The 25729-nt window shown below is 38.5% G+C and overlaps 2 protein-coding genes across 3 annotated transcripts; both read left to right on the top strand.

The window, feature by feature from the left end:
* Positions 1 to 1684: 1684 nt before the first annotated feature.
* On the top strand, positions 1685 to 5179 carry socs4 (suppressor of cytokine signaling 4). Its single transcript, XM_014977969.2, has one exon. It carries the CDS (start codon positions 1685 to 1687, stop codon positions 2885 to 2887), a length of 1203 nt encoding a protein of 400 aa, XP_014833455.2. The 3' UTR covers positions 2888 to 5179.
* A 2399-nt stretch (positions 5180 to 7578) lies between these two features.
* On the top strand, positions 7579 to 25385 carry wdhd1 (WD repeat and HMG-box DNA binding protein 1). 2 transcript variants are annotated; one of them, XM_088004477.1, is made up of 26 exons: positions 7579 to 7660; positions 7949 to 8039; positions 8904 to 9015; positions 9116 to 9267; positions 11016 to 11127; positions 11801 to 11851; positions 12752 to 12847; positions 12919 to 13011; positions 14215 to 14321; positions 14398 to 14533; positions 15044 to 15248; positions 16422 to 16609; positions 16682 to 16866; positions 17165 to 17406; positions 18654 to 18791; positions 18865 to 19021; positions 19918 to 20032; positions 20172 to 20303; positions 20847 to 21064; positions 21479 to 21597; positions 21676 to 21732; positions 22015 to 22046; positions 22129 to 22293; positions 22635 to 22771; positions 22853 to 22988; positions 25039 to 25385. In XM_088004477.1, the coding sequence occupies exons 2-26, from the start codon at positions 7963 to 7965 to the stop codon at positions 25204 to 25206; spliced, it is 3330 nt and encodes a 1109-aa protein (XP_087860603.1). In that variant the 5' UTR covers positions 7579 to 7660; positions 7949 to 7962; the 3' UTR covers positions 25207 to 25385. The 2 variants fall into 2 exon arrangements, with proteins under 2 accessions (XP_087860603.1, XP_087860604.1); XM_088004478.1 differs by having other exon boundaries at positions 7611 to 7664.
* Positions 25386 to 25729: the final 344 nt, after the last annotated feature.

The following is a 25729-nucleotide window of genomic DNA, read 5'->3' as shown; positions in this document are numbered from 1 at the left end:
GCTCTGCTCCCATTAACCTGACACCAGTCCTCCCACCCCGCCCCGCTCTGCCCATTCATTCAGACTGCTGGAGAGGAAACTGCTGCTCCCTCCGGGGACTCGGCATTATTATTATATAGGAAGCAGAGCAGGCGGCCGTCTGTTAGAGGACAGAAAGGCTCAGGCTAACATGGACGTTTACTTCTGCTGCTGATACTTTGTAGGAGGTAAGAAAACCATCTTATTTTATTTAAACCTCCATTTGCTTATAATAATCATTTATAAACAGGTTTAAACAACTTTTATCTTTCTACAGCTTGGAAATTTTATTAAGACTGTGAATAACCAAATATTAAGTTGAGGTGAGTAAAGTACCCCAAAATTATACTCAAGTAAAAGTAAAACTACTAAAGCATAGTTTTACTCAAAAGTAAAAATTAGGCATCCAAGAGATTACAAAGTTCATGGTTTTATTCAGGTCTGGAAACCTCAAACCTGATATTGCATCATATCTGGTTGTTGGTAGGACATTCTTTTCTAAAATGCTGAGATAAACGTACACAAACGTTCCAAAAAGTTAGGCTAGAATATTTTCAGAAAACTCTTGGGGATTAATAAGATACTTTTTTGAGAAATAATTTGTGTTACTTTTGGTTCAGGTGTGGTTTTCCAAATTCCATTGGAAGCCAATTGTCCAGTCTAATTGTTGAATCATAAATTTTAACTGAGGTAGTGAGTCCATTAGCATGCTAGCTTCTGCTCTGATTCTTTTGTGATTTTCTATATGAAATAAGCGAATATGAGCTTAAAACAAGAGCAAGCTTCATAAGATTTTTTCTATACAGTAGTACACTTCTGCTAATCCACTGGTAGTGTGGTTAAGTGTTGAAACCTAGCCATAAATGTGTTGAAATTTGGATGATCAACTGCTAGGATCTTTAAAAAGTTGCCGTTTTTGTAGCAGTTTGTTCTGACTTTTGAAGTGTTGACATTAATTTGAACTAAAGGGCAAGTTTTCCTGTCTCTCCTATTTTAATGACGGCTGGCCTGCGGGATACATTGAATACTAAAAGGTGACCTATGCTTCCTTGAACAACTTAGGATATGGCTATACTGCAAACAAATGCACAATTATACAACTGTGCATCATTGAAAAACAGAAGTGGAGCCTCCTGCACAACCAACAAGAATGCAGCCAATGGTTTCTAGATGGCAAGTCAACAAAACACTTGTCTTTTCTAGGAGCCATTGAACAGCAGTAAAACCAGCTGATCAAACATTCTGGAGCTCCACTTGGGTTGCTAGGTAACGGGGCTGGGCTTCCCTGGCGTTACTAGGTAACAGCAGTGCCCAATTGTTGAGGTTTTTGAAAAACATAAATTTACTGCCCCCCCCCCAAAAAAAGGCTAAGTCGGCTTTTGCAAGGACAGGTGCTGTTTTTGGAAGTAGTTGAGACGCAAATTTAAATACAAAAATGTGCAAAAATGTTTTAAGATCAACTGAAAGCCAAGTCAAACTTAGTGAAATTTGTTTTATGAAAGCTGATAAGTGTGGCCTTTCATAAAACAAAGGCCACACTTATTAGCTTTATTATTTCTTTTGACATATATATATATATATATATATATATATATATATATATATATATATGTTTCTGTAAAACATCTCTTCCTGATGTTTTACAGGAGGAGAACAGAGAGCGGCCATGTCGGAGAAGAAGCCTCGGGGAGCGGACACTCGACCCAAATCTGGCCTCCGCAGCTGGAGCGCCGACAGCTACATCTGGCGGGGGAAGAAGCGTTCCCGGAGCTCCCGCAATGGATCCAGTCCCGGCGGGTCGGAGGCGGACGGTTCCGAAGAGCTCGGCATGCGGTCCACTTCCTGTTCCCGGCGGCGCAGAGAGCGGAAGTGCAGCTGCAGCGCTCTGGGTGACTCACTGATGGCTGGAGACGTGGACGGCGTGTGCCGGAAGGCGCTCCACCGGCGGTCTCTGAGGCAGAAGTTTCAGGATGCCGTGGGTCAGTGTCTCCCTCTACGCCATCACCACCACCACCATTACCACCACCCGCCCGGCTTGTCTCGCCCCTTCTCTGTACTGTTCTGGTCCAAAAGGAAGATCCACGTCTCAGAACTCATGCAGGACAAATGTCCGTTCTCTCCCAAGTCTGAACTGGCCAAATGTTGGCACCTTATTAAAAACCAGGTGGCTAATCCTGGTTCGCTGAAGGACATGGAGACGCCGCTGAAGTCCCGCGTGTCGTCTTCCACTTCGCCGCCGCAGACGCCACTTTCCTGGGAGGACATCTGCTGCTCGCCCGCGCCGCTGGAAGACTGGGACCCATCCTGCCTTCACGGCAGACCGGATGGCGCCTGTGGCAACACTGACTACATCCTGGTCCCCGATCTGCTCCAGATCAACAACAACCCGTGCTACTGGGGCGTGCTGAACCGCTTCGAGGCTGAGGAGCTCCTGGAGGGCCAACCGGAAGGGACGTTTCTCCTGCGGGACTCCGCCCAGGACGAGTTCCTGTTCTCCGTCAGCTTCCGCCGCTACAGCCGCTCCCTGCATGCGCGCATCGAGCAGAATGGCAAGCGATTCAGCTTCGACGTGCGCGACCCGTGCATGTACCGGGATGCCAGTGTGACGGGCCTGCTGAGGCACTACAGCGACCCGGCCACCTGCCTCTTCTTTGAGCCGCTGCTCTCCAGGCCACTGCCCAGGACCTTCCCTTTCCCTCTGCAGCACCTGTGCAGGGCGGTGATCTGCAGCTGCACCACCTACCAGGGCGTGGAGGGGCTGCCGCTGCCGCCTCAGCTCAGGGAATACCTCAGACAGTACCACATCAAGTGTGACGGGGCCTGTGCCGCGTCGATGCCCACAGCAGCTAACACGCAGGATCTGCACTGACGAGGAGGAAGCTACAAGTTAGGATGCTAACAACTAATCTACTTATGATTAATTGTTGATTTATTAGATTCAAACTAGTTCTAATCAATTAATCCGCTTAGATCTTATTTCAGTGTTGTAGTTTGGCCGCCATCCAGCAGAGGGCGCCACTGGTCATAGTTAAGGAGCCGTTGATACAGAAACAAAGAAGGCAGGCAAATCAGAACAGTCCAGAGTCCGGTGTAGGATGAAAAATGCACTTTATGCTGTTCTGTTTAGAAATGTAAACACTTGGCAACCTCTTTAAGTTTTCAGCAACTGAAGAGGTTCATGTTTGGTAATATTTTATAAATATGTCTAAGTTTAATAATGTGAGAGAACCACAATATTATGTTTATTCATTTATATTTAATACAGGTGACAAAACATAATGTTACAGTAAAAAGATGTTTTTGTTTTGTTTTCTTTAAATCAGCATATGAAAATGTTGCCTTTTATATAATGCAAAGATGGTCTGCCATTGTTATACAAGAGAAAACTAAGACTTTTACAAAAATGGCCGCTTATCAATTGATTAGTCAATCAACTTCAGATTAACTAATTATTCGATAACTTGCATCCCCAATTTAAGTCCTTTCTGTGGTACAATTTTATTACCATTTCAAACAAAAATTGGCTCTATAATAATTTAACGAAAAAGCTACTGTACAGCTGCCCTAATAAATTATTGATTTTGTAAATATAAGCACCAAAATAGCCACTTTAATAAACTGAAGCACATTGCAAAAGCATTCATAACTTTACTGTTTCACAGACTTCATAATAATGTATTTTATGTAAAATAGTGTTTAATCATAAAGTGTAAAGAATAAGCTACATGGTTTTCAACTTTTTTTTCTACCAAAAAATATCTTTTAAAAACCCTAGTGTTTATTTGTATTCAACATGGTGGCCACCATCAATTTATATTAAACATCAATGGTGGCCACAATAGCAGAGCTAATTTTTCGTCAAACTCGCTAAGTTTGGGAACTTTGAAAACATTTAGCGCACTTACTTTCTCCCAAATTATTTTTTATGGATCAATTCCAAAACCCCAATTTACCTGTTTGTTTGGTAAACTTTCAGCTGAATAAATTTAAGCAACTGTTTTAAAGTTTTTGTTTATCGACTGTTGGGATTTTTTTCATGTAGTTCTATTCATGCTCTTATTTTGAAGTGGGAGGAGACTGTCTCCGTTTCTCTCGTCTCACGTGCTTTCCCTTTTTTCCCCTCTGGATAATTATTTAAAATGAGTACAAAACAAAACACGGACAGTAGAGAACAAGATATAAATATAAAAACCATATGGCCATTATATAACATGTAAAATATAATCCCCAAATTAAATTAGTACCCGACAGTTGCAGTCTTTTAAGGGTTGATTTGAACTGACATTAGCGCTAGCATTAGCTTCTCCTTCTTACTATCACATTAAAATAAAGAGGAAAAAAGGGCTACTACAAGAAAAATACTGTGTACCAAATATTTTGCATTCAAGAAAACACTTGGAAGATTTGAAACTAATTAAAAGCAAAAAGGTTCAGATTTTCAATCTTGAAAACCATGCATCCTTTTTTCCACTTGTTCTCTACTTCGTGTTTGTGTTAAAAAGTTCAGGGGTAATGAATACTTTAGTATAACAATGTACCCGACCCTAAATGTTGTAACATTTCCCCCAAAATCACACCTTATGCCTTATTCTACTGCACCTTTCATCACTCCTTTCTGCTCAAACTTCCCTTGTCGCAACAGGTAATTGTTGGGCATTTTTGATCATTTGGACAGTTATATCTCCAGGTAAGGGACAAGTTGCGGTTGTTTCACATGGATAGTTTGTTTTCTAGACTGTGGCAGGCTTTTATTATCTTGATGCCCAATATTCATGATCCCAGTCTGTCTAAAACTGTTTGTATCTCAAACAGATTTCCTCCCATAGCCCCCAGGAAATGGCGTCATTCCTCCATTTTTACTTGAGCAGATTGTCATAAAAATAGTGCAAAAACATTCTGTTAGCATTTAACTGTTAAACAAAAATAATAAAAGGTGTTAATTTGTAGATCATCTGATTCTATTGGGAAGAATTTAGGAATAAAATCAAATGTAATTCTGCCTTTCGGCCACAAGATGGCGCCATAACTTAAACCTCATGTACTGAAACATGTTTAGCAGCTTTGGTTTACACACAGTTGTATTTTTACAGTATTAACAGTTTTATTTTTGAGCATATTCACCTCACTGATAAACAAACCAATAAAAATCCTTTATACCGTCTCTGTGCTGTTATTGTTTCTCAGGATTCTCTCATCTATGGAGCGTTTTAGGTTCAGCAGCTTGAATCATGCTTTGTTTTTGTTTCTGCTGTCATCTTTAGACAATCTAATGATATGGAAAATGTTACTTTGAAGCACCTAGCTGCAAAAATACAACAAAGAAACAAATTTTCCACCCTCCTTTGCAAAGGACGGCTCTAAATGGCAGAGCAAATTGAAAGATAAGGGCATGAAAGATTTGCTTTTTGATGGGATTCAGTTTTTTTGTGAATGCATGAGTCAAGTAGAAAAATGACCTCAAGGGATTTTAATATCCCTTTTTATTTAAAAGAGTGCTCTATTTCCATCATTTATGGATAAAGATTGGATAGTTTACCTGATGCATCAATTAGTAATTAACTCAACTTATAATCACTCTTCAGATGGTCAGTGGTAGAAAATTAACCAATTTTCTAAAAAATTAGCATTGATTTTTTTCCTCTTATAAAACTACTAAAGCTCATAGAAGTGATCATATTTTGCCAAACTTGTAAGGTAAAAAATAAATAAAAGTACTTTGTTGGTGTACTTTGAGGTATCTGTGCTTCTGAATTTTTACAGGTGTTTTAGGAAAAACATAATGAAGTGGTAATTAGTGTGATGTTTATCTAAATATTTGCAGAACCTCAATCCATTAAATCAAAACACTAAAACTACTATTTATTCTCTATTCATTTGTCAGATGTTCCTCTGTATTAAGGGCAGACTTTAAGCTGTTTATACTGTCTTTTTACACAAAAGTCAAAACAATTAATACCTTTAAAATTTCTTAATTTATTCAATAAAAAAGTCTACCCAATAAAAAGTTTCTATATGAAATAGAGTTAGGATACATGAAACAATAATCCTGCTAATGGCTCTTATGCTTTTAGCTAACGAACAAAATTAGCCATCTTTATTGTGAGATCAAATAATAATAAAAAAAACATTTTCATAAATGACTTAAATGTGTAAATTATTCACACCACCTTAACACAAAACAAAGATAATTATTATTTTCACCATTAACTAATACTTACGAACAAATCTTGTCCGAAACACTCAACATATCAATATTCAGCTTCATTTAGGAACTGTTCGGTGTTACGTTCCACCATCTTGGATCTCTATTTTCTTTTTTTTTTTTGTCGTGACCAAACAATGTAACAAAATATCGACCAGGGGGTTTTCAAAAACTTGGTGGTCCAGAATAATTTCCAAACGGCAGCATAATGCCTGAAAGAGAAATTTATGCCACTAGATGTCACTCTTTCATCTTTTTAAGATTATGTACACGCATTAGGAAAGTATAAATCGCTTATTTGTTTACAGAAACTAATACATATTTAAGGGAAAATAGTAAAGCTCGTAAAACGTTACTGTTTTAGGTTGTACTTTGTTGTAATGAGATAAATAAATGATCTTGAAATGAAGAAGTCTTTCTTTTTCGGCCAGCATGGTCTTGAACACTGAGGAGTCTTTTGTATTGATTTTCCAGAACCGCTACATGAAATATTAATGATACCTTGTATGATCCGGAATCAATTTTTCACATTTCAAAACTGATATTTATTTCCAGATGCATGATGGATTTGAAATCCATGTGGAAATAATGACAATTTACTCTTTATATTTTTGATTTATCAATCAAAACTTTGTGTTGGAGTCAGACAACAAGCAGGGTTTAAGATTTATTTTGTAAAAAAAAAAAAAAATCCATCAAGTTTTTCATGTACAAATATAGTTAGCAGAATGTAATATTTAAATAGAAATGTTAACACAAAAATCATGTGCTTTATTTTTATTTTTGCATTTTTATGAGCCATCTTTAAGTTTGGAAATACTGGAAAGATTGAAATTCAGTTCTCAATTAAAACCACACTACCTAAATAAATAAATATTCTGTTTTGTATGCCTAAATTCTAAATATATAATAACTGTATTAATTTTCAGTAAATTAACTGCATTTCTTATTCCCATATCAAGATTTATTTATCTATCATAAATATGTGTTTAATAAGTGTTAATTTTTCTCTATGAATGCATTAATAAAAACAGAAACATAGAAAATTAAACAACAACGTCAATATAATTTAAAAAAAGATAAATGTTTCATATATTTCTGAGAAAATGTCGTTTTTATCAACTCTGGAGTTAAATTCAATGTTTCATTGAGTTTAAATCAACTTTAAAAATGTTTGAGTTTCTGTTTAATAACATAATAAAAAGTTTTCGCCGGAAGTTAGTCTGAAAAGAAAGCAATAAAATTAACAAAATTCTGATTACAAAAAACATCTGATTAACCTATTTTAAAAAAACTAATTAGAAAATCAAAATCCAGAATATCAACGAAAACCCTCCCCTTTGGTGGGAGGGTCTTACGTTGTTACGTCATTACGTAGCCGGCGGGAGTTGTGACGCAAGGCTTCCTTGTTTTTAATTCAGCGCGGGAGTTCCATTGGAGGTAGGTGAGAGCGCTTTTGCTAACTTCTGTTTTAAACCTTGTTTAAGCTGTCAGGATAACAGCTTTAAGTAGTTTGAGTTCAATGTCTGCCGTTTGTGGACCTCACCGTTCAGCTTAAAGAAGTTTTAACCGTGAAAAATATATTTTAAACTCAACGTTAGCTTCGCTGCGTTAGCTGAACTCAGAAATAGCATTGACAGCTAGCATAATAGTGTTGTACAGAGTTGTTACAGTTGTGTAACGTATTTATGTTTATATTTTAGTAATTTCTTTTATTTGTGTGTTCAGTCTGGTTTGTTAAAATGCCCTGCGAAAGGAAGCCGATGCGCTACGGCCACTCGGAGGGACACACTGAGGTCTGCTTCGATGACACAGGGAGGTAAGTTTAACCATTTTCTGTAAATATGAGCAAATTAAAACAACAAATACTATGACTTGGACCAGTTTAGATGCTGGACTCGTTTTCTGCTGGACATGTGCGCCGTCAAATCCCCTCACAGTCCACAGATTTGCAAAAAAAAATCAAACGGAAAATTTAAAATGGATAATGTAGGTTGTTCTTGGATCCCAGCATTTGGAATCCAAAAGAACTGATGACAAAATAATAATAATAATAATAATAATAATAATAATTAAGAATTTTTAAAATTTATTTCAAAGTGGGAGGAATAACAAACCTTGCTATCAGGGAGCTAAATTACAAAATTTGTTTTCTTTAAGAGAGAACTTCATTTCTGGCACCAAACAGAAAAGCTGTAGCATGGTAACATTTCAGAAAATACATTTAAAAAATCCAAAATATCTCGTGCATGTGTTGTTGTCTTTGCAAAAGGTTTTCATGCCCTTCCCTTTTACATACATAAGTTTCACTGTATTTCTGCACGGCTGTTACCATAGTTTTTTAATACATATATATAAAAGCTAACTGTTTTGAATTTTATTTATGGCAGTAAGAGTAAAAGGGGCAGTTTTTTCATTTTTCTATCCTATAAAAAACACATTGAAATGTGTGCTTAAAAATGACAAATTATGCATTTAATTTAGAGCCTTAATGTCATTTAAGGACAGAATTAAATTAAAAGAATTGGAAAGAGAAAAAAAAGTTAGACTTAATGGTTATTTATGGGGGGAAAGTTTAAAAATTGAGCAAATTTTAATACTGCAATTCATCCACAAACTGTTAGATTCAAAAATGTCATAAAGAAAAATATGTGATCTTTTTTATTTAAAAACTTTTCTCCAGGTATATTGTAACATGTGGAAACGACGGCGATGTTCGGATTTGGGAAAGCCTGGATGATGACGATCCAAAGTTCATCACCGTTGGGGAAAAGGCTTACTCCCTCGCACTCAAGGTTCGCCTCTTCTATCAGATTGCAGCCTTCAGGTTCTTGTCAAAACTGATAAATTGGAGTGTGTGATTGTGGAAAACTTTTGTCCTTTGTTTCCCCACAGAAAGGCAAGTTGGTGACGGCGAGCTCCAGCAACACGGTGCAGATCCACACGTTTCCCGACGGTGATCCAGATGGCATCCTGACGCGGTTCACCACCAATGCCACTCACGTCACCTTCAACCGCAGCGGCACCAGAGTCGCCGCCGGATCCAGGTGACTGAGACCAGAAATGACCAAGGGATAATGACTAATTTTATTATGAATGTTTTGTTTCCAAACAACTGGCTACTTCTCCAGTTAGTGTTAGAAATAAACTGATATGAGTTCTGGTTTAAGAAGTTCCATTTGCTTAAATTGCATACCAATTATTTTTGTTGTATTGGATAAGAAGTATTTTTTTCATTTATTTATCAACTGGGGACCAAATTTTCATAATTTATTTGACTCTATGGGGATAATAATCTTTTACTTTCTGGAACTATGGCACAAAAGTCCAAATTTAGTTTCATTACACCATCAAAACTACTAATAAACAATCGTTTATTAGATCAAAAGTATTAACTAATGTCCGTTTTAGATTTTCGTTCAGTGTTGTAGTTTGTCCGCCATCCAGCAGAGGGCGCCGCTGGTCATCCTGGGAGTTGATGATACAGAAATCAAAGACGGCGGCCATCTTTGATGGACCGAAAAAGACAAACGGTCCCGAGTCCGATGTGGGATGAAAAATGTACTTTATGCTGTTCTGTTTTGAAACATAAATACTCACTATTAAGTTTTCACCTTAATGGCGCTAATTCAGCTGAGCTACACGACAAAACAGCGCCAACTTTTCGATTAAAAAGTTACTGAAGCGCTACGAAGACGAGGCTGAGGTGACAGAAAACTGTAATTACCCAGAAAAATGGAAAAAGACATGATTTTTAGGGCTGTGGTGAATTAACCCTTATGTTTAGAAATGGGGCCCAACCGACCCCACACACGTAAAACTTGTATCATTTGCCACAGTCATCTTCGTTCGCCTCAGTCCTCACACGCACAAGCGCTTAATCTAGCGAAGTTTTATTGTTCCTACAGGAACAACTGCAGGTAATATGTTTATATTATTATCTCTGAGGAATTAAGTCAGTGTTTAACATATTTTATTTTTCTATTCAACTACTTAAGAAGTTCCTCTAATATTTAATGATGTGACAAAATCACATGTATTCAGTCGCTATTTAGTACAGCTGACACAAATAGTGGTAAAATTTAAATGATATGGCCTCTATATGTTATGGAAATATCGGCCATATTGACAACAGAAAACTCAGGTTTTAACAAAATGGCAGCTTATCAATTACTCTTTTTTTTGATCGTTTCAAATTCAAAAATCCTTTATTGTATGCTATTGTAACTCCTATACATTCAAATTCTTCAAATTGTTAGAAATGGTGATGGCTAAGATTAGCCATCTTTAAATTAATTCATTGACAACTTGCACCCCTAATCAAATTTCAAAAATAAAAACGAGTTTTCCCTTTTTATAAAGAGAATTTAAAATTATGGACATGAGAAACCTTCAAAAATATTTTTTCATGCTCCAGAGGTTTTTCCACATGTCGGTTTCACTTTGTGAATCCGTCTGTCTGCTCTGCTGTGATTTGATTTCACGTTTCTGCTGCAGCTGAAACCCACCTGGCAGACAGAGCGCGCCTCTTCGGGTTGATTGGCTGTGATTGGAGCAGGATGTGCGTTTCCTGCATGAATTGATTCGTTTTGAGCAGCTTGATCACAACAATAGAAGCTCAGGACATGAAGCTGCATCGATGTTGCTGTTTTCTGGCTAATGAGGCCTGTTGTGTTATCGATTCCTTAAATTCTGGCTTCGCCGCCGCCAGAGGAGGAAGTCCGGATTATTTTTCCTGTTTCGTCTCACTGTGACGTCATGAAGTTTTTATTATTCTCCTGTTTTTTTTTCTCAGTGACTTCATGGTGAAGGTGGTGGAGGTGTCAGACAGCAGCCAGCAGAAAACACTGCGGGGTCACGAAGCGCCCGTCCTCAGTGTGACCTTTGACCCTAAAGATGAATACTTGGTAAGAAACAAACAGAACTATTTTCTCTATTAGATTTTTACTCAGACATTAGCTGCATGTTTTCTTATTTTCATGATAATTATTACATTTATTTGCTATATTTTATTTTAGTACATTTATTAATAGAAATGGTGCAAATAAATTATAATTATTTTTTCAAGTGTTTTTTTATATTACTCAGAATTATAATGTTGATTTAATTTATTTGCTGATTTTTATTTCAGTACATTTATCAATAATAATAGTACAAATAATTTATCATTTTTAAAAACATTTTCTTATATTACCAGGAATAATAAGATTAAATAATTAAACTTTTTCGCAATGTTTATTTCAGTATTTTATTATGTTATTGTAGACCTGAAATAAGACTTTTAAAATGTTTTTTTGTAGGAGAAACAATCTGCCAATTGAACCAGTCATTTTTAAATACATTTTAATTAATTATTTACTAAAAACAAACTTCTATATCCTGCTACAAAAATACTTGGTAAAATCGTGTGTTTTTGCAGCGTAAATGTTTTGGAGATCAAATTAGGAAGTAATTTCACTTAATTAAATAAAATTTATCTATTTCGACATGCATCTAGAGCCATATTCTGAACTAATTTGTGTGTCTGACGGGTAAAGATGATAAACTATTAATCCGTTTGCGCCGTCTGGTCTCTGCCAGGCGTCTTCCAGCTGCGACGGCTCGGTCGTCGTGTGGAACATCGAGGATCAGGTACGTCTGATTCCCATCAGCCCGGGTCAACAAACGTTTTGTGTCATGGGTCGGAAAAACACCAGGGGTTTGGAGTCCAATAAAAAAATAACAAAGAAACAAAGTAGTGACTTTTTATGCTATTCAACAATAAACTAGGTTGGATACTTTAAGTAAAAGAGTAAAATATAAAAAATATTCATTGACGTATAAATTATTGTAGAGCCTCATTAAAAGACGGAAATGTTTCTGCTGAAAGTAATGAAACATTCTTTGTATAATTTGAGCAATAAAAATGAAATTTAGGTCATTTTGTTGAAAAGTAAGTTTCCTAAAATCATTAAAAACAGAGTCTGGGTATTGAATACTTGGTGCCAACATTTTCAATTCTAAGGTTATAATTGGTCTGTAATAATTTTACCCTGATTAAAAATAAAAAGTCTGAAAATCTTCTGGGGTTTGAGGCAGTTTGTATTCTTTTGAATTGGAATAAATCTAGCTTTAATTTATCCCAGAAGTTATTGAGCTAAACGATGATATTGTTGTTGTGAGATCATTTTCCAGTAATTAGTGGTAATGGCACAATAATGCATTTGTATTTATCAATAAACTTTAAATTCTAATGAACATTTAACACTGGAAATGGGAAACATTTTATATATCCAGAATAAAGAAACAAAACAACAAATAAAATTAATCATGGAGTTTCTGTAAACAAAAAGGTTCATTTGAGACCAAAACACCAGACCGAAAACCTTTTATCATCCAGAGAGAAATGAGAAAAACAATAAATCATGCTTTAATTATCATGTTATTGATTGATTGATTGTTTATTGACAGGTCTAATTTTAGTTGTGGACCCCATTTGTTCAGTTTTTATCCTATTGTTTTTGAAATCGTAATTTTCCTTTCTCCTCTCAGACTCGGGTGACCAGCTGGCCGCTGCTACAGAAAACGAACGACGTCAGCAACGCGGCGTCTCTGTGCCGCTTGGCGTTCCAGCCTGCAGCTGGGAAGGTCGGTCAGCCGGGGTTCGCTGAGCGGGCGCATTAAAAGCACAAATCGTCTGAAAAACGTTTCGATGTTAGCTTTTAGCTGTTCCAGTGGAAACCAGAGTTCACCTGTACGAGCGGGGATCCTGGGATCAGGTCGGCTCGCTGTCCGATGAGCTGCTCACACAGGTGAGAGCAAAACTACTGCACTGTAAAAAATGATCGCATTCCAGTTTGCTGTTTTTGGAAAGTGCTCGATATTCAAACTGCAGAGTTTTGTAATAAAACCAAATGATTAAAAGTCTAAATTTGGAAAAACATTATTTACAGTTAAAACTAGATATTTTAATACACTGCAAAAAAAAAAAAACCTTACCGAGTGTTTTGGTCTAGTTTATAGTGCAAATGTCTTGGTGCACTTGAAATAAAACAAAACTAACTTACAAATAACTTTAACAATATGTAGCAGCTTTTACATAATTTAAAAATAATTTCAGATAACTTTTTAAATAATTCCTTAATACTGGAAAAATGTTTTTATAATTGAAATAATTCCATGGCAACTAGAATTGTTTTATTAATCAATATTAGACAATTACTGACTTAAATTAAGGTATTGTCTTGCTGAAAAGTTGCTTGTCAGTTAGTTTTGTCTCATTTAAAGTGAACTAAGACATTTGCACTAGAAACCACAGAAATAGTTGGTAAGATTTTGTTTTTGCAGTGTATAGCTTAAAAAAAATTTAGTTTTAAGACAATAATTCCTTAATATTGATTAAAAAAGTTCTAGTTCTATTAGCAGATTATTTTAATTATAACAAAATTTTTCCCACGTTAGAAATTAAATAATACTTAAGATTTAGTGTTTTTGTAGTGTACACCTAATAAAAAGATAAATTATTTCCTTCTCGCTGTCTCAAGTTAAATCAGATTAAATATTCTTGTTTTCGGTCAGTTAGACTCACTAAAATTATCTCTATTTGCTAAATGCTAGAAAACAAAATCCTATAAACTGTTTTAGTTTCTTGTGCAAATATTTCGAATTTAAAAATCGGATTTTACATTAAGTTATTGAAATTAAGAGATTTAGTTAAATTAGTGTTTTATTTTCAAACTAATCAGATGGAGACATTTCAAATATAGATGCTATCACAAGATGTTAGAACTACTAATAATTGATATCATGCAATAGTGAAATGAAACTGTTGTTTGTATTGTTTTTTTCTCCAAAGTGATGCTGGAAAAGTTTGAAAACTTACCTTGAAAGTGCTTGAAACGTGCTTGAATTTCACGTTGGGAAAAGTGTCTGAATGGAAACTCTGGTTCAGCTGTGAAGAAGCGTTCTAGAGGTTTTTTATTCCTCATAAATAAAGTTTCTTTCTCTCTCTGCAGCCCGTGAACGTGGCGGCCTGGTCCCCTTGCGGCCGCTTCCTTGCAGCCGGCGCCGTCGGAGGTTTGCTGACGATCTGGGACGTGAACAGCCGGCTGGTGGTGGAACGGTGCGGCCCAGAGTCGGATCTCTTAGGAACCGTGTTTATCGTCGTCGTTCTTACAGGTGAAATGTGTTTCCTGCAGGCAGAAGCATGAGAAAGGATTCACGGTGTGCAGCTTGGCCTGGCATCCGTCCGGCAGCCAGATCGCCTACACGGACACAGAGGGCTGCCTGGGCCTGCTGGACGGACTCGGCACCTCCGGTACCGGCTCCACCACGGTACCGCCAGCTTCCACCTCCACTCTAACACTCACTGCTGTCTCCCTCACCAAGCAGCAAGCTCTCCCTAAATTTTTTTAAATGTATTTGTGCAGTTTTACTCATTTTATATGACATTTCTGATGGTATTTGCAGTTACAGTTATTTTAGATAATATTTCTGCTGGTTTTTGCACATCTCTTTTGTTTGCACAGTTTTATTTTTACTAAAAGTATTTTTTTAATGCACATTTGTACATTTTTAAAAGTTGTCCTAATATCCTACTCTGCAGGTTCTTTTGGATTTAGGGTGTTATTCTTGATAACTGCACAGTATTTTATATCCTTTTCTTTTTCAGTTCTTTTTAATTTTGTTTTAATATATTTTTGTTTTGATTTTTTTTTCTTTTCTTTTTTAGCCAAATCTATTGGGCTCCTGCTTTGCTCAGTTTGTTCCACCAGTTAATTGAAGGCGATGAGATTAATTTCCGTCCAACAGAATCACTACATATAATTTCTGTTTTGACTTCAGGCTCCAGCTGCGAAACCTGCTAAAGGCTACGACGACCTGTTTGACGAGGATGATGACAGACTGATGGATGAAGGACTCAGTGACGCCAATTCACCAGTAAAGAAGGCGGCGGCGGCGGAGGATGAGGACGATGACGACTTCCTGATCGCGTCCACGGGTCGAGTGAGGAACAGAGGCGCCATCCTGGACGATGAGAACTCGCTGGGTGAGGAAGAGTTGCATCATTTCAGGTGTTTTCTGAACCTGCCGTTTAGCTACAAGAACAGAAAACACGACTCTGAGATGCAACTGTAAGACGGGAACAAATGTTTTAACTTCCCGTTCACGTTTTATTCCAGTATTTAAGTCTAACTTACCTGGAACTTTCACGTTACATTCTGAAACTGACGTGTTACGATCTGGACACATTTCAGGAATTACAAACTACACTCCAGTAATATCCGTGTTTCCACAGAAAACTGTCAGGCTCCAAACGTTCAGCTTGTGTTTAATTTACTGGTTACAGCCCCTGAATTTCATGTTTTTGTCCAAAAACTGCAGGTTAACATTTGGTAATTAAAAATAACATTATAAAACTTGTATGTTACTTTCTAGAACTTTGACACTACTTTCTACAACTTATATGGCACTCTCTAGAATTTGTATTCCACTAAGCAGAACTTTTACGCTGTTTTTTAGAGCTTGCACACTAATTTTAGATGCTAGTTTTTAGAGGTTGTATTCTACCTTTTAGATTTTTACGTTACTTTTATAGCCCACATGCTACTTTCTAAAACTTCCCCCTGCTTTGTTGACATTTTATGCCACTTTTCAGAACTTGATCACAACTTTTTAAAAAGTTTAAAAAGAACTTAAAATACTACATTTTTTATTTTGTGTGCTACTTTTTAGAACTTTAAGCTGCTTTTCAGGAGTTTACAATACACTTTAGGATTTGTGTGCTACTCTTTAGAATGTGCAGGCTACTTTGAAGTACTTGCATACTACATTCTGGATCGTGCATTTTTCAACTTTTCTGAACATTCCCAGAACCTAACTGGTGCAGATTGCTCAAATTCCTAAGGGGGAAAATTAACCTGCAAGTTTCAGAAACTGATCTGCGTTCTGGTCTTTAGAAGTTGCATGTCAACAGACAAAGTCAAACAGGTTGTTTGAATTTTTGGAACAGTCTGGAAAGTACCAGATTCTCTGTGTTCAGCGCAGTGAACAGAATTGGCTGCTTTCTGTATCTTTAATCACAGTGCTTTTAAATGCAACACATTAAATTGTAAATGAGTTTCAGAACCTGTTGCTGTTTCAGCGTTGATGTGTCTGAAGTGTGTATTTCTGGGAGTGTCTGTTAAATTTGAAGTTTTTTGTTCTTATGCTCTAATTTCAGACACAGGATCCCTTAAACTCGGTCAAGATAAGTTTGGGGAGGATGATGATGACGACGCCGGCAGCTCAGTGGCCCCGGCGGCGGCGGCGGCGCCGCTGCGCCCCGTCTACGACGGCCCGGTGCCGACTCCTCCCCAGAAGGCCTTTCAGCCCGGATCCACGCCAGCTCACCTCACTCACCGCTTCATGGTAGGACGCCCGGACTCACGCCTCCATTTTCCCGCTGTGGGTTTCCTCCCTCATGCTCCCTAAACTGTCCAGATGTGGAACTCTGTGGGGATAGTGCGAGGCTACAACGATGAGCAGGACAACGCCATCGACGTGGAGTTTCACGACACCGCCGTGCACCACGCCATGCACCTCACCAACTCCCTGGGTCACACCATGGCCGACCTTTCCCAGGAGGCCGTGCTGCTGGCCTGCCCAAGCACCGACGACCTCGCCAGGTGAGGCTGGATTGGACGATGCGGCTGAAAAACGTGTCGCGATAAAAGTATTTCATAGGAGTTGATATCGATAATTAGAGCTTTTTTGTTTTAAATATCTGAAAAACTGGTTTCCAGTTTTCACTCCACACCGGTTTTTTTTTTTGAGCAGTTAAGAGGCACAGTGGTGAAACCTGAAACTGCTGCTGTGCAAGTTTCTCAATAGATTGTTGCTAGGTTGCTGTCCTCTGCAGTCATATGCATCGATGGCTTCCTCCAGTTCCAGTGAACGTCTCTAACTTCTCCTGTTTGCTCCCAGTAAGCTGCAGTGCCTCCACTTCTCCAGCTGGGACACCAATAAGGAGTGGATGGTGGACCTGCCGCAGGGCGAGGACGTGAAGGCGCTGTGTCTGGGTCAGGGCTGGGCGGCCGTCGCCACCAGCGCGCTGCTGCTGCGGCTGTTCTCCGTCGGCGGCGTCCAGAGGGAGATCTGCAGCCTGCCGGGGCCGGTGGTGTGCATGGCCGGCCACGGGGAGCAGCTGCTGGTGGTTTACCACCGAGGTACGAAACAAACTCACTCCAACACGGAGGTTTCCCTCAGGCCAAACAAAGCCACAGGCTGGACCTTTCTGCAGAACAGAGTTGATTTTAATCATTTCTGTGTTTATTTGCCTGAATATTATCCTATCCAGGCAAATAAATAGGAACTCAGGACACTCAAGAACTGTCCTGAGTTCACTTCTTTTGCAGGTTTTGTATTTAAAATGTCCTCATATTTCAAATTTGATGCAGGGCTGACATGATTAATAGTGATTAATCGATTATTGAATTAATCAATTAATTTAGTAATTGGTTAATCGTTAACTAGAGCAATTTGCAAAAGGCAATTTGCTGAGAGAATAATATATTGTCACCTTCCTAAAATAATGGCCAAGTCATTTTTTGCCAAAAGTTATTATTATTTTATATATTTTTTAAAACTCACCTGATTCAAATTCAGTAAAATTAATCTCCTATCAAGCACCAATTATTAATGAAAAAAAAAAACACAGAATAATTTACAGTAATTTTTAGCTGCAGATGAATCCTTTCCTACAAATGATGAGGCTTTCAATAAAGGAATGCTGTTATCCCATTTTAGTGATCGATTAATCTGACGATTAATTGGATAATAAATTGTTGTGTTTTAGTCAATAAAACATTTATTTCCTTATTTAAAAAATAGTTTGCATATTTTAACATATTTCTAATGTATAAAAAGATTAAATAAAAAATCTGAACAATGTGCCAATTTTTTTATGATTAATCAGTTAATATTCAGAAGAATTGATTACAAAGTTGATCATAGTTGCAGCCCCAAGTTTGCTCTACAATGTTCGTAGAGGCTTTGGAAGAAAACAGGCCCACAGCATCACACGTCTTCAGCCGTACCTAACATCTTTGTTGTTGAAAATCTCAGTTTACGTCTTGTCTGACTAAAGTTTGCAGCTCCTAATTAACATCCTGGAAGTATCTGGCAAACTCCACATGTCCGTGTTTGTGATGGTAGGACGGGAAAAGCCTTTTCTTAGCTTCATTTCTGATCCTGTTTGCATATAAATGGTGTCTAGCAGTTGTCATGGAGACAGGTGAGCTCAGTATGTTACAGATCTGAAAATGGCCAGGTTTTTTTTTACCTTCCTTCGTTATCCACCTCCTCTGTGGGTTTTGATGGCTATCAACTGTTACCTCTAAGATGAACAGGTTTTCAAAATGGCCGCCCTTGAATTGTATGGATGCTCATGTTCTTTTTTGCTTCACGCCCTCAGCGACGGGTTTCGACGGAGAACAAGCTCTCGGCGTTCAGCTGCTGCAGTTTGGTCGCAGAAAGAGGCAGCTGATGAGCGGCGAACCGCTGCCCCTCTCCCCCAAGTCGTACCTCTGCTGGGCTGGATTCACCGCCGAAGGTCAGAACCCGGACGAAGTTCCTCACGTCTGAATGAGAAGTTTGTTTTCAGAGCCGGTTTCTCGTGTTTTCAGGCACGGCGTGCTACGTGGATTCAAACGGCCTGGTGCGGATGCTGAACCGCGCGCTGGGCAACACCTGGACGCCGGTTTGCAACACCAGAGAAACCTGCAAGAGCAAATCGGATCACTACTGGGTGGTCGGGGCGCATGAGAACCCCCAGCAGCTCAGGTGAGCCGCAGACAGCCGCAGTGTGTAAAGTGGAAGAAGCTTTTACATGTTACTGCTGAGAGAAAAGATTTTGCATCTCAAAATATTAGAATATCCCAAAAAGGTTTTTTTCACTCCTTTCAAAGAGTTAAACTCTTTTAGATTCATTACCTATGGAGTAAAACATTAAAAACTTTTTTCTTGTAAATTTTATTATGGTTTACAGACAATGAAAATATCTCAAAATATCAGGATATTACATAAGATCAGTGTTTTAAAAAGTATGTTTTAAAGAGCAAATTCAGGCAACTCAAAAGTATGTTCAAGTCTATACCAGGGCTTCAACCAGCAATTATTTTAGTTATTGATTATTCTACTTATTGATTAAAAAATTTTGTCACATTCAAAATCAAGTCTCCTATAATCAAACATCAATGGAAGATTAGGGTCACATGAAAAAAAGATTCTGGCTTTTTTCCCTTAATTTTATGTTTTAAAATCCTAATTCTTAATTTTTTGTCAGATTTCTGACCTTCACGTCAGAATTTGTGCTTTTTTCCTCTGAATTATGATGTTTTTTCTCAAAACTTTTACTTTTATCTGAATTGTGACTTTATTCTTAAGGGGGGAAAAAAATCAAAATTATGAGAAGAATTCAGATTGTATTTTAATTCTCATTGGCACCAATCCTCTTCCATAACCTCTGGTTCCAGTTTTTATTGCCTTGAATTGGAGTCTTGGGCCGCCAAAAAAATCAGTCAGTGGCAGCAAACGGCCCCCGCGCCACAGTTTTAACAACCTTGCTTTAACTTATTTGCAGTAATAAAACTGTTCCATGTTCCAACCGTTTTAGCAGTTCTTGTTTCCAGTTTAAATTTTGACGTCAAGTTGATTTATTTTTATTTGAATGCATTCAGGTGTATCCCGTGCAAAGGCTCCCGGTATCCTCCCACTCTGCCTCGGCCGGCTGTCGCCATCCTGCCGTTTAAGCTGCCGCTGTGTCAGACCAGCACAGAAAAGGGACAAATGGAGGTGAACCCAAAAGCCCAACACACGTCGGCAAACAGCTTCACTCCTCGTCTCATTTTGTTTCTGAGGCATGCTTGGTTGTTGCAGTAGAACGGTTTCAGGAAGTAATTCCTGAATTTTCCATCCTCCACTTTGTTTCCAGGAGCAGTACTGGCGCTCCGTCCTCTTCCATAATCACTTCAGCTTCCTGTCCTCCAGCGGCTACGAAGTCGACGAGGCTGCGCAGACGCAGTCGGACAAGGAGCAGCAGGAGCTTCTCATGAAGATGTTTGCTGTAAGAGGGAACATGAACCTTAACATTACTCTAAAATACACATTTTTATGCTGTTTTGACTTCTTCTAAAAAACAAAACACTTTAAAAAACCATCCAGGTGCTTTTCAGCAATAAGTCTTTAATACGTTTTTAAAATGAGCCATTTTAAAAACCTTTCTAAAAATCAGCAGGCACTGACCTTTCACCTAGTAACCCCAGCCCAGCCCTGTTACCTAGCAACCCCAGGGGAACTCTGCCCGTTACCTAGCAACCTCAGGGGAATTCTGCCCGTTACCTAGCAACCCGAGCTGAGCTCCTCCACTTTTGGTTAGTTTGGACAGAAAGGGGACAGAACAAGAGTAACAGAAATGAAAACCAGAATAATTTAAACAGCAACAAGCAATAAATCAGTTAATTAAAACAAGCTCAATAATTTCTATTTGCATGATTTATCATTTTTCTCTCTTTCTGCTAAAACTTGGATGATAAGTCTTCAGTCTTATCATTTTGTATCGACCCAACCGGTTCAAGGAAGCGTGACGGGTCACCTTTGTTTGTTCCAGTTGTCCTGTAAGCTGGAGCGGGAGTTTCGCTGCGTGGAGCTGGCGGAGCTGATGACCCAGAACGTGGTGACTCTGGCGATCCGGTACGCGTCCCGATCCAGGCGGATGAACCTGGCGCAGCGGCTCAACGAGATTGCGCTGGAGAAGTCGACCCAGCTGCAGGAAGACGAGGAACCTGAAGAGGAGCCGGAGTTCTCCAGCGACAGACGGACCTCGGGGTAAATCGGAACACATCGCTCCCTAAGGCAGAAACGATTAATCGATTATTAAAATAACCGTCCACTAAAATTAAAAGGCCTTTTGCTGAATGAACAACTTATTGACAGCAGTAATTAAACTAAAACTTTATAGCATTTTAGGCAACAGAATGTTTATTTTCATAGTTAAAAATTAATTTAACTATTTCCTAATTTGCATCTTTTAATGTATTTTAATATAATGTAAAAAGTTAAATGAAAAATTTGCAGAATGTGGCAATTTTTTTAATCCGATTAATCGCCAGAACAATCGATTAATCAAATAATCGTTAGCTGCAGCTCTAGATTAAATGGTTTATAATGTGGAATTGAACAAATGTTCCCAGTCTGTTTATTTTCCATATCGTTAAATGTCCTTTAACTTTATTTGGCCAGGTATCGGCAGACTGAACCTTACAACACGAGGCAGAACGACGAGCAGCAGGAGGAGGATGAAGAAGAGTGTGAGGAGGAAGAGGATGGAAGGGAAATGGAGACAGAAGAAACCAAAAGACGTGAGTTTTCACCTCCTTTCCTCTTAGTTTTTCCCAAACGTGGATGAGTCCAGCTGAAGGTCCCGTTTTGCTTCTCAGGTTTGAATCCTTTCGCTAAAGAGTCGGGTTTGCCCGCGAAGCCGTCGCTGACGCCAGGTGAGTCCAGGATGCAGGCGACCACCAGCGTGTCGTCACTGTTTGCTAACTTCAGACATGGTGAAGTAAAACTCTTTGGTTAAAATTAAAAATAAATCAGTTTATTGAGCAACTTATCAAAGTTTTACATCTGCATTGCATCATGAAAACTAAAAAATATATCTTTACCCATTTATATGTTAATTTATCCATCCATCGATTTATTCATCCATCCATTTATCATCTATCTGTCTGTTTATCCGTCTGTCAACGTTCCTGAATCTTTGCTTCTTTCTGGTCCAGTTGGTCGAGTTGGAAGATCAAACCCGTTCAAGGTGAGAACCGCAGCACGTTTCTACACCAGGTTATGTTTTATAGTGTAAATGTTAAACTGTGGGTTAAATCTGACGCTTTCAGGTCGCTGATTCTGGCAAGCCGACGTCTTCGTCTGGACAAGCTCGAGTGTCAAACATCCTGGACAACATGAGGTCCAGCAGGAAGTTGGCTCCGCTCAGCGGGTCAGCAGGGAAACCCAGCAAAGGCCCCGTCCTCAAGCCACTGGCTCCCAGAACCAAAGCCAAGGTAACTACGGCTGAAACGATTAATCGGATTAATCACGATTAATCGATTACTGATCAATTTATTAATCTTTTTCTAATATTGTTTAATAAGCGTTTTTATTCAATTATTTATCAGATTAATCAATAAATAAAAGAATCGATTAATCGTTACAAGTTGCCCAAAGGTGACATCATCATCTTTAAAATAAATATCTACGACTTGTTGACATATCTATCTAATTAAATAATATGGATCATACTTTAGTGGTTTTTAGGACTTTAAACAGAAGTTATGACAGTTTTGATCTGTTTCAGCAAAACAGACGGTCTTCAATTCTTATTTCTTGTGCTTTTCTCCGACAGGCTCAGTCAACTTTGCTGCAGATCTCCAGCAACAAGACGGCCAATAAGAAAACTCTGGAGGCCGCGGAGCCGGCCGCAGATCTGCAGAAACAGCCTGACACTGCAGCGCCACCTGCAGAAAACACAGAGAATAAGAGGTGGAATATATAAAAAGAAGAGCCGATTAGTGAAACTTCTGCGTTTAAAAAACTAAATTAAGAAACTCTCTTTGTCTTCAGGCCAAAAACAGGCTTCCAGCTGTGGCTGGATGAGAACCGGAAGATCATAATCGCCGATAATCCGGATCTGGACGAGACGGACGTCATCAAAGAGGCGATGGGACGATTCAGGACGCTGTCAGCAGACGAGAGACTGGTACAAAAATATTAATTCAATTCATCCGTAACCTCAACACCTGCGCTGCTGTCCAGCAGGGGGAGATAAATATTCCTAACAGGGAAAGCATGGTGGGGTTGGTGTCATGATATGGGGTTACTTCGTTTCTGGATGGTTTTATATGGCATCAGTGATTTCTGTTATCTGGAGAACAAAAAGCAGCTCCCTGCTTTAGTGACTCAAACTATAATTAGCTAAGGTTAGCTAAAATGTTGCCAGTAGCATGTGGGCTATCGCTAACATTAACTCACTTCATTCATTATGCTAAACTTGGCTATTTTATTACAATTAACTAAAATGCTAATTCTAGCTATAATGCTAACGAAGCATGCTGACTCATTATTGGCCACAAAGTTTTTACTAAGTTGCACCTGCATCTGCTTTCAAATTAAGTTTCTTTCTTTTTACTATTAACTCTTTAAGTGCCACCCTCAACATGCTTACATGCAAGTCAAAGTATTTTAACTTTGACTTGTACGTTACTGTCATCATGACAGCTAAGGGTTCAAAAGAAAGTGAATATCATGATTATTAAAAGATTAAAGCATTTATATATGATGAAGCAGCGGCCAAAATTGCCATTTCCAAATTTATTTTGGAAAGGAATTTATTTCAACAATAAATTCATTCAAATGTTGAGTTTTTTGGACGGTGTCGCCGTCGGTCAGTAAGGTGGAAAAACGAGGGCAGCTGTGTCACAAATGAGTCACTTCACCTTTTCATCTTCCTGTTCCTGACCCTGCATACATCATGTCTGTTAGCGGAAACGGGATCATTCAGAACAGAAAGCGAAGAGGAGGTGGAGAGGAGGATGAGGAGGGTCGTTGCCTGGGAACCCGATGATCCTGTGATGATGCTTTCAGCTGGTTGACATTCAGGAGAGGAGACAACATTTCTTTTTATCTGCCATTTTGTATTTTAGGGGTTTCTTGGATTTGGATACTTTAAATTTACTGATGCAAAAAAATAACCAGACACTTGCATTGGATCCCCTTGACCAGCAGGGGGCGCCCAGAGCAGCAGTGCACTGTTATTCTACAAACCTTAACAAATTTATCTGGTTTAAAGAAACTGATAAAAACAAGAAAGATCCTCAGAAAGTCTGGAAGTCAAATAAATTACATTTGCTTTAAAACTTTATTATATTTACTGTATTTTACGGCCATAAGTACCAAATCCTCATTTTTATTTCTGGTGTATTTTCCAGGTTTCTATGCTTTTGTCTGGAAAACTATATAATCTGGTTTCAATTCCAGATCTGGATGACTGTCGAAAAATATTTTAATTCTAGACTTTATTCCTGATCTATTTATCCATCCATCCATCCATCCATCCATCCATCCATCCATCCATCCATCCATCCATACATACTTACTTACTTACTTACTTACTTACTTACTTACACAATTTCACACTTTTACTGTTATGGCTGGTCGAAACAAAATCAGCTTCTTTTACTTTTATTTAACTTTTTATTTTATCAGGGAAATGTTTAAAATTTAAAATTAAAATCTGAATTCATCGTAAAATTAAGTTTTAACTGAAAGTTTTATTGAAAATCAAACAAGAAGTAAAAAAAACGACATTTGATGTTTGATGATGACATCTGTGACTCTGAGGTCAGATTAGCAACAATCCACTGCTTTTCATGTCACACTGGTTTGTTACTGTTAACGGCAGCTGCTGGAGGTGTGTGTGTGTGTGTGTGTCTGTGTGTCTGTGTGTCTGTGTGTCTCCACTCAGCGGCCTGATGATTCATCCCAGATCTATTACGTCTAGGAAAACGCTTCCTTTTGTCTCTGAGAGGAGAGAGAAAAAATAAAATCACGAGGGGGAAGAGAGACGCCGCCTGTCAATAGTGATTAAACATGACAGGATGCAATTTCCAGCCGCACGCCTGAGTGTCCGTGTGCGGCGTTAGTCATCGCCGTGCAGGTGTTCGCCGCCCGCGTTGGACGATGAGCAGCAATCTCTGGGTTCTTGTCCCGAACTGCAATTAACGTGAGCGTCTTGGTGTCTTCTGTTCCAGTTGTGGACAGAAAGGGCGAAAGGACAAAGTGGAGAAACTGCAGACGTGAAGAAAAGAAAGAGAGCAGAAAACGAAGCAGTGGAGAGTGATGAAAGTAACGCCAGGAAGAAGTTGTCGTCCCTGGATCCGTCCTCCAAGCTGTCTGCGTTCGCATTCAGCAAAAACTGAATGTTTTACTCATGAAAAATGTGGAAAAAGATGTTTTGTTTTCTTAAGAGTTGTCTGTTTCTGTGTTGGATCAAAAGGTCATCATGCTTCGTCAGAGATGATGACAATCTGGTTCTTTTTTATTTTCAATTTGTAAAAACATTTCTGTATTTTAGCAATTTAATAAATATTAAAATTCAGATTTAGTGTGAAGTAATGGTATTTTTGATGCAAATCAACAGTGCCTTTTGGAAAATACCCAACATTTTAAATTTTCCACATTTTTGGACTTCAATTTGTGTCTTAACTGCTTCTAAAAACACCAAAAAAATTACCCCCCCCCCAAAAAAAAAAGCCAGTTTTTGGTAATAAATTAATGTTTTTTGGTGTCTGGAATATGAGCCCTTTCAAAAACATTTGGAATGCAGCATCACAAATCAGCTGCGTCGTTACCTAGCAACTCCTGCCTGTTGCCTAGCAACTGGTCCTGACCTGTTGCCAGGTTCTGAATGTGCATCAGGAGAAATACTTTTTTGGGGGGGGG

This window comes from Poecilia mexicana, unplaced genomic scaffold, assembly GCF_051168715.1.
Source record: "Poecilia mexicana isolate PSO_F unplaced genomic scaffold, ASM5116871v1 scaffold_3, whole genome shotgun sequence".
Taxonomy (NCBI): Eukaryota; Metazoa; Chordata; class Actinopteri; order Cyprinodontiformes; family Poeciliidae; genus Poecilia; species Poecilia mexicana.
The sequence above is the reverse complement of the archived record's forward strand: the minus strand, read 5'-3'. Positions and strand labels throughout refer to the sequence as shown.